Raw genomic sequence first — 9483 nt, forward strand, 5'->3', positions numbered from 1 at the left:
AACAGAAGCTATATATTTAGGGCCAAAGATGGGAAATCTTCCCCCAAGCAGGAGGGGTGAGGGGACTTAATCTAAACCCTAAATATCCGGCTTGTACATCGATCCATAATATGACCCCATACAGCAACTCTCAGAATTTCTAAAAAATTCCAAAATTTAACATAACCACCTCTGTAGTAAAAATAAGGACTGAGAGTTAGATCAGGAACCACTGAAGAAAAATGTTATTTTCTATTTTTTGGAGAGGTGATATACAAATAGATTATGGCTGGTTTTGGTAGTTGGGTTTAGAATTGGAATTATTTTATTTGAGAAGTTTAATCTTCCGCTTTTGCTTCCATTTCGTCAGCGTCGTCATCTCCGTCCACCTCTGCGTTCTCTTTCTCCAGTCGCTCCAGTTGTCTGGCGAGTTCTGTTTCATCTGTGTCGGTGACCACCTTGGGCTAAACAGAAAGCAAGATGGTAATGTTACACCCCACCCACCAGTAATGACACTGACACACACACACACACACACACACACACACACACACACACACACACAAGCTACACAGCTGCGGTGGTCGGTCTCTTAGGCAATGAGCAATAAACAAAAGAAAAGTAGTAATTCAAATTTGCAGCTGTTCTTGAAATATTAATAGAGTTCTTGTTTTTACTAGCGCGCGTCATCCCACGGGGCCGCCCACCGGACTCTTGCGATCTCATACAATTCAGCTTAATGTACTTCTGAGAACCCTACTGAGCTCAGACGCAGGGAACAGCTCACCTCCATTTGGACATTAAACACTCCTCGTTTCTCCTCGATACGCTCTTTGATGACAGACATCGCTTGATTCAGCACAGATAAGCCTTCCGTCCTCTCCAGGGTGGTGGTCGTCATCACGTACCGAGGGGGCGCGATCAGATTAATCTGCACAGACGACACATCATGTTCATTAGGGTTGAGGGTGGTCCGATGTTCAGGTTTCCGAGTGTTAGAACTACTGCAACCACACAGACACCAGTCATGTGTCCAAGACTGCAATTCTAGTCAGTCTTACCCATAAATCTGGGATTTGGGAGATATTCTGCATGGGAAGCTGTGCCTCTAGAGCAGGCTTGGGCAAGGGGGTCACATCCAGTCCGGCCCGCGGAAAGACTGAAACAGTGGCCCACAGGCCACACCATGCCCTCCTCCGCCTGCCGTCCATCCACCACCCACTGTCACCTCTCTCCACATCCTCTGGATACAGACAGTGGTGAATACATTGGTGGAGGAGGAGCCGCCGACCCCTTTTCCACCAATCAGCATGCGAGGCAGCAGATGCGATGAGGTCATTTCATCACGTCAGCTGTGCACTGCTGAGAGTCAGTACATCGGAGACAGGAGCAGAGCGCCAGGGGTCCGGGAGCGAGGTATGTGGTGTTTTTTTTTCATGTGCATGGGATATTTGTATGTATATAGGAGCACGCACTGTACATAGGAAGGCTGTGCGAGGCACGCGCTTTATATAGGGAGGCTACGTGAGTATATGGGGGTGGACTTCAGCATACTTAATTCTGCTCAATATTAAATGATACAATTGATATTAATAATTATAATTAATATGGTAATAATAATATTGAGCAGAATTAATTTCAGCCTATCGGTTCAGTCCTCCACAGCGGTCACGGTCTCTCATTTGACCCCTCGGGAGAATTAATTGCCCACCCGTGCTCTAGAGAATACATGTCAGGATTTTTATCATGTCAGGTTTGTAGGATCAAACAGACAAAAAAAAAAAACCCATATGAAAAATGGAGGTATATGGACGTCCCATGCATCTAAGAGAGGAGCCTCATCCAATTAGCCAGCCTGGCACCAAGTCACATGGGGATTACACTGCAATGGCGACGTCACACCAGGGCGGCCAATCAGAAGAGGAGCTAGGGGCACAGACAGGTAAAAGGTGGTCCATAGGGCTCCAATCTAGTTGCCATGGACCACTGACCTGGCTGATGGACCAGGGTCCTGAGAATCAATTTGCCATCTATATGGGTATGCTAATATGGCTCTGAAAAACTCAGATGTAAAAACATAACCCCGAGCGTGTTCCTGTTCTATGTGCGAGGCCTCAGACTTGGCTTCATCTTGACTGTCCTCATTATGAGAGTCAATGGGGTCCGTCGGGCGACAGATGAGCGCCGCGTCGCTTTCTCTTGATTACATGGCTGCCTTACCTTGATTGGCATATTTTCTGTTGAGCAGCCAAGTCCCGCTCTCAGGGCCTCCTTGACGGCATCAATACCTTCATAGCCGTAGCATGCGACTTCAATGTCTTACAAGGAAAAACCAAAACAATAGAAATCATAAGACCAGAATATTCCAACATTAGGAGACGATAAGAGGACGGACCCCTCAGTTATGTATCAGGACTATTAGGGTCTCTTTCTGCTTTCTACAAAAGGTAAACTAATGACGAGGGCAGTCGGCAGTCATTACCTGCTCGGATCTTCACAGCCTGTGGGGTAAGACGCCTGTTAATATTGTCAATGAGAACTCGCCTCTCCTCTTCTGTTAGATCCAAGTCGTCCAGAACTGAGGGGTCCCTGGAGAAAACACAACAAATGCCGAATTTGGAGAGAAAGTCGTGCTCTGTACTGATCTGCATGTGTGTACAGGCGCCTCTTCCCTATGGTGACCAGTAGCAAGGTGTCAATCACAGCTGACAGGGGGGGGAGGTAGAGGCAAGTGGGCGAGGAAGAGGCGTAGAGACAAGGTAAAGGCGAGGGGGTGAGGTGGGGTTGAGGTAGAGGCTAGGGGGCAAGGTGGGGTTGAGGAAGAGGCAAGAAAGAGGTAAAGTAAAAGCGAGGAGGCGAGGTGGGGTTGAGAAAGATGCGTAGAGGCGAGAAAAAAAGGCGTAAAAGGTGAAGTAGAGGTGAGGAAGAAGCAAAGGGGCGAGGAAGAGGCATAGAGTCGAGGTAGAGGCAAGGGGGCGTTGTGGGGGTGAGAAAGAAGCATAAAAAGGTAAGAGAGGCGAAGGGGCGAGGAAGAAGCGTTGAGGCGAGGAGGAAGCGTAAAAGGCAGAGGCAAGGGTACATCACTGATGCATGTACAGGACTCCGGTGTGTCTAGAGTAATCTTCAATCTCCCAATTAACCAAAAGGCAGAATATTTTGTACGAGGGGAGCAGACCTGTCCCTGCTTTCATCCCCCGTGTACCTTTATACTTACGAAACAGCGTGCTTGAAGGCGTCGTAGGCTCCGTATCCCGGCCTCTTGTATCTATCGTCAAACACCCAGGCTGTTCTCTGAAACAAACTCTCCAGCTGTTCATCCTTCACGTATTCCAGCACCTCGGCCACGTGGCGCAGAATGCTGTAGACCTGGCGGGAGAGGAGCGTGGAAAGCAATGCACCCAGCTGCACAGAGGAGGCACCAGGCGCAGATCATGCAGAATAAGGCATCTTTGGGGAAATTCATTTAAAGGGTTTTCAGAAGAAATAAACCCTACTCATCGGCTGCAGAATTTTTAATCCGCTTTATTCGCCCTCCCCAGGTCCCACGCTGAGTCTCTGCCGCTGCTCCCGGTGACTGTTGGGGTATGCACACACAAGGTCTTTCGAGACTTGCATATGTTTATACTTTTCTGCGCAAGGTTTTCAAGCGGACCCGTCTGAGAAAAGACATTGTCTGCACATACCTTTAATGCCTGCAGTGCTTTAGTCTATCAGTGAGCTCAGCGGCTCTGTCTAAGTAGACGGAACGAGCCGCTAAACTCACTGATTGGCTGCAGCCAACAATAAGACACTGAGAAAAGCGGAAGAGACTCAGCATTGCATTCGGGGAGAGTGAGAAAAGAAAGTTTGCTTGATTTTTACCTCAAAAATGGGAAACCCTTTTAAATGCATGTATTTTTTACCAGTTTGGATCTTTTGGCTTCTACATCTTCTACACTGTGTGCAGAATTATTAGGCAAATGCGTATTTTGATGACATGATACTTTTTCTACATGTTGTCCTACTCCAAGCTGCATAGGCTTGAGAGCCAACTACCAATTATGTAAATCTGGTGATGGGCATCTCTGTAATGAGGAGGGGTGTTGTCTAATGACATTAACACCCTATATAAGGTGTGCTTAATTATTAGGCAACTTCCTTTCCTTTGGCAAAATGGGTCAGAAGAGAGATTTGACGGGCTCTGAAAAGTCCAAAATTGTGAGATGTCTTACAGAGGGAGGCAGCAGTCTTGAAATTTCCAAACTTTTGAATCGTGATCACCGAACAATCAAGCGTTTCATGGCAAATAGCCAACAGGGTCGCAAGAAGCGTGGTGGCCAAAAAAGGCGCAAAATAACTGCCCATGAATTGAAGAAAATCAAGCGTGAAGCTGCCAAGATGCCATTCGCCACCAGTTTTACCATATTTCAGAGCTGCAACGTTACTGGAGTATCAAAAAGCACAAGGTGTGCGATACTCAGGGACATGGCCAAGGTAAGGAAGGCTGAAAAACGACCACCTATGAACAAGAAACATAAGATAAAACGTCAAGAATGGGCCAAGAAATACCTTAAGACTGATTTTTCAAAGGTTTTATGGACTGATGAAATGAGAGTGACTCTTGATGGGCCAGATGGATGGGCCAGAGGCTGGATCAGTAAAGGGCAGAGAGCTCCACCCCGACTCAGACGCCAGCAAGGTGGAGGTGGGGTACTGGTATGGGCTGGTATCATCAAAGATGAACTTGTGGGACATTTTCGGGTTGAGGATGGAGTGAAGCTCAACTCCCAGACCTACTGCCAGTTTCTGGAAGACAACTTCTTCAAGCAGTGGTACAGGAAGAAGTCAGTATCGTTCAAGAATAACATGATTTTCATTCAGGACAATGCTCCATCACATGCATCCAACTACTCCACAGCGTGGCTGACCAGTAAAGGTCTAAAAGAAGAAAAAAATAATGACATGGCCCCCTTGTTCACCTGATCTGAACCCCATAGAAAACCTGTGGTCCATCATAAAATGTGAGATCTACAGGGAGGGAAAACAGTACACCTCTCGGAACAGTGTCTGGGAGGCTGTGGTGGCTGCTGCACGCAATGTTGATCGAAAACAGATCAAGCAACTGACAGAATCTGTGGATGGAAGGCTGCTGAGAGTCATCATAAAGAAAGGTGGCTATATTCATCACTAATTTTTTTGTTTTTGCATGTCAAAAATGTTTATTTCTAAATATTGTGCACTGATATTGGTTTACCTGGTGAAAATAAACAAGTGAGATGGGATTATATTTGGTTTTTATTAAGTTGCCTAATAATTCTGCACAGTAATAGTTACCTGCACACACAGATATCCTCCTAAGATAGCCAAATCTAAAAAAAAAACCCACTCCAACTTCCAAAAATATTAAGCTTGGATATTTATGAGTCTTTTGGGTTAATTGAGAACATAGTTATTGATCAATAATAACAATAATCCTCTAAAATACAACTTGCCTAATAATTCTGCACACAGTATATATCACAGGACATAGCAGACCCAGAATGAGTTACCAGTGAATCAGTCAGTGACTTGGTCTGACAAGCTAACCTCTCCTCCCCTGAGCTATCCTATAAGCCAGACCTGGGTAAACTGCAGCCCGAAGGCCACATCCGGCCCGAGACAGCCAAAGGGCTAAAACGGTGGCCCACGGGCTGCACCATGTCCTCCCCCCGCCCACCGTCGCCACCCACTGAAACTGCTATCTGCATCCTCCGTATGCAGACAGTAGTGAATTCATCGGTGGAGGACCGGCCGCCGACTTCTTCTTCCACCAATCATTGAGTGAGACAGCAGACACCATTTAATCGGGTTGCTGCTGAGACTCAATGCACCAGAGACAAGGAGCAGACCGCCGGGGGAACGGGAGCAAGGCGAGTATGTGGTGGGGTTTTTTTTTTTCATGTGTACGGGATATTTGTACGTATATATGGAGGTCATGTGGGGGCTCACACTGTACATAGGGGGCCATGTGGGCAGGCTCATTGTATACAGGGGGTTGTGTGCGCTCATACAGTATATATGGGTGCTGTGTGTGGGATCATACTGTATATAGGGGGATGTCAGCATACTTAATTCTGCTCAATATTAAGTGACATTACAATTAATATAAATAATTATAGTATGTTAAAATTAATATTGAGCAGAATTAATTTCAGCCTATTGGTTTGGCCTCCAAAACAATCACGGTCTGTAATGTGGCCTTAATTGCCCACCTCTGATCTAAGCTGATTTATGACACCTCAAAGCTCAAGTGCGGTTCTCCTTTACTGCTGGAACTATTGGCCCTACATCAGATCACTATGCAGTGCTGATCAGACAGGAAGCGCAGCTCTGGAGTTTAATACTACGAGGCTGTCGCCTCCATACGCCCTGTCCATAGCGGAGTTCTGAGACTAGTTTTATATGGGTGCCGACCAACATGTCTGCAGCTAGAAGTGTTGGCAGGGACCACGCCATACAATAGTAATTGTACTTTTACAAAAGTGTTGACCTCAAGGTGACAGGTCACAAATTTTGTCCCCCTCTAATCGCAGAGAACAGAGCGGAGAGCAGGGAGCGCCGCCCGCCTCCAGAGCAGGGGGCAGGGAGCGCCGCCCGCCTCCAGAGCAGGGGGCAGGGAGCGCCGCCCGCCTCCAGAGCAGGGGGCAGGGAGCGCCGCCCGCCTCCAGAGCAGGGGGCAGGGAGCGCCGCCCGCCTCCCAAGACTTTTTTTTTTTGCCTATCAGCAGTCTTGGAGGAGAGAACAGAGCCAAGTGCAATGAGTGAAGGCTGCAGCCCCCAGACCACAACAGATCAACCCTTCACATTTCTCCACCACGTTAAATGTTTTCTAAACCTTTCATCACAACATGGTGGTCTCGTCTTCTAACTCACGGTTTTGGACTTGGTGAATTTATCTTCACATTTTAGTGCTTCCTCTGGAGAAACTCTTCTTTTGGACAAATCGATGTATCCTGGAAAATGCAGAATACGTCACCAAACAAATAGTCTTAGGATCGCCAATGTATCTTCTAATTTGCAGCAGGACAAGTCTGCAGCCGCCTGTCACCCACATTGGACGAAATCCACACCAGAAATTGCCAGGAAACCTGCAGCATTTGCCCCCATCACCCACCTTTATCTTTATCCACCCTGATGACGACCACGCACTCGTTCCTGCCGATGCGGATGAGCTTGTTGATGGAGCGGATGCGCCTCCTGGAGAGCTCGCTGAGCAGGATCATGCCCTCGATGTTGTTGTACTCCAGGAGGCTGACATAGGCCCCCATCTCCGCGATGGAGCGGACGTTCACCATCACCACATCGTCAACTTCCGGAAACTTGTGCTGGTAAAACCGACAACTTAACCCAGGCATCCTGCAAGCCCGAAACCACAGATCAGTGCGTGTGTGCAACACACCGTAGGGATGTAATGGCCTCCGACCGTCCTTCAGAAGACCCTAAACATCTCCACAATGTGGGTTACAGGCGTTAGCCAACCCATTACCTCCATTTATAAAAACAGGTGATCAATGAAGATTTTTGGCACTCACGATAGTTCTCTCAGTCTTCATTGGAGGACACAGGCTGTGTTCCCCAACGGAACAACCGAAAAATGTATTACAAGGACCACCAATCACAAGAACGGGGGTCCGTGTCCCATATGTGAGGTCACACCTGTATGCAGACTACTGCTCCATTCACACACACACACACACACACACACACACACACACAAGACCCCAGTGTCGTAATTATTGCGGGGCCAGCAGCGATCGGACATTCATCATCTATCCGCAGGCTGGAGAAGACAGCAGTGTGGCCGGCGAGTGAGGGTCTCGTGATGACCGAGTTTTAGAAAGCGCAGGACCCTTTGCTTACTCATACGTCCTGCAGAAAAAAGGCTGCTGCAATGTGTTGGTCGTTCCAGATTGCTGATTGGCCCTGCTGCAGCCGCTGGGGGTCTTATCTCTGACATGTATGGGGGCCTTATTTCAGATGCAGGACTAAGGCCGGATTCACACACCCGCGTTTCGCAATCCGAGTACTTACCACGATGCATGGATTCACTGTGGGTCTCCACAGTCTCATATCTGACCCGCGGACGGTCTGTGCGTTGTGATCCATACTCTGTGTGGCTCTGGCCTCGAGGAGAGTCTTTTTGCTGAGTTTTAGTAACGCTCCAAATACTTAGCAAAGAGACTCAGTGTGAAGAGGGTCGACTGATTATATAGCAAGTCACTCGGCTCCACTTATATAGAGCAATCACATCCCTCTTTACAAGGGGCGAACAATCATTTTTAGATCCGCATGAAAGAAGTGATCAGCCAATGAATGGCAGTCTCTCATCTGATCGCTAGACATGTTTACAGAGGACAATACAAGATGCACATCAGCTCGAATAAAGGGCCTTTAACGGAACCTGACATTAAGTTTTTGCTATTTAATCTGAGAGCAGCATAATCTAGAGCTAGAGACCCTGATTCCAGGGATGCATAATTTACTAGGCTGTGTTATAGTTTCAATACAATCAGTGGTTTATCAGCAGGAGATTATCTCCGCAGGACTAAGTCTAAGGTGAAGAGCAGTCCAGCTAATCTGTGTAAACCCCGCCCCCACCACTGATTGGCAGCATGCTGACAGTGTACACAGAAAGCAGCCAGTGGTGTGGGCGGGGTTATACACAGCTCAGCATTTGAGCACTGCTACATCTACAGCAGAGAAAACAGGGATTGTATCAAAACTGCAGCAAACAGCTCAGTAAGTGACATACTACTGGAATCAGGGTGTCTGTCCCTACATCATGCTGCTCTCAGATATCATAGCAAAAACCTGCTGACAGAGATAGTAAGTTTGGAAAAAAAAACTTTAAACGATTAGTCTCCAACATCCACTTGGATGAGGGCCTTTAAATAGATTTCTATAAGAAATCGTTACAATAAATTGCCGTGGCCTCGCCAGCAGCGGCAGACCCCAGCCGTGGCCTCGCCAGCAGCGGCAGACCCCAGCCGTGGCCTCGCCAGCAGCGGCAGACCCCAGCCGTGGCCTCGCCAGCAGCGGCAGGTCGTACTATACCCTATAGGACGGCACTTTCATCCATTTGTGCGCAGTGCGGTCACTTATTGGGGATCATGGTGCTTGATGTGAATGGGGCAATGGAGGAATGCACTCCTCTCATGCACTATATGGCAGCAGTGCACTGTACACTGGATACAACAGGCCAGCCCTACAGCACCAGCTCCAAACCCTCCATCACACAAGCCCTCCACGACCTTGTACCTTTGGTAACACAGAAGTAAACACCTACTTGTCTTATACCGCCCGTGGCCGGTGCTCCGTGATCAGATCGGTGTCTGGGCCCCAATCGGCTTCCTGTAGCACACGCCGCACTATTTCATCAGCATGCGTTCCGGCAAACTGTAACAGCGCATGCGCCCCCTCCAAAGTGGAAACTATAGAGACCGAAAACAAGATAGAACGTCCACGGCGACGAATTACGACGGCCATC

The 9483-nt window shown here is 48.0% G+C and overlaps 1 protein-coding gene across 1 annotated transcript; it reads right to left on the reverse strand.

Moving 5' to 3' along the window:
- Positions 1–201: 201 nt before the first annotated feature.
- EIF2S1 (eukaryotic translation initiation factor 2 subunit alpha) lies at positions 202–9439 on the reverse strand. The gene is made up of 8 exons (XM_073639203.1): positions 9283–9439; positions 7111–7352; positions 6870–6949; positions 3194–3345; positions 2462–2568; positions 2200–2297; positions 767–910; positions 202–443 (listed from the first exon to the last, which is right to left on the reverse strand). Exons 2-8 carry the CDS (start codon positions 7349–7351, stop codon positions 318–320), a joined length of 948 nt encoding a protein of 315 aa, XP_073495304.1. The 5' UTR covers position 7352; positions 9283–9439; the 3' UTR covers positions 202–317.
- Between the last annotated feature and the right edge of the window lie 44 nt (positions 9440–9483).

The sequence above is a fragment of the Phyllobates terribilis genome, unplaced genomic scaffold, assembly GCF_046119375.1.
Source record: "Phyllobates terribilis strain yellow unplaced genomic scaffold, ASM4611937v1 Scaffold_7__3_contigs__length_470593459, whole genome shotgun sequence".
NCBI lineage: Eukaryota > Metazoa > Chordata > Amphibia > Anura > Dendrobatidae > Phyllobates > Phyllobates terribilis.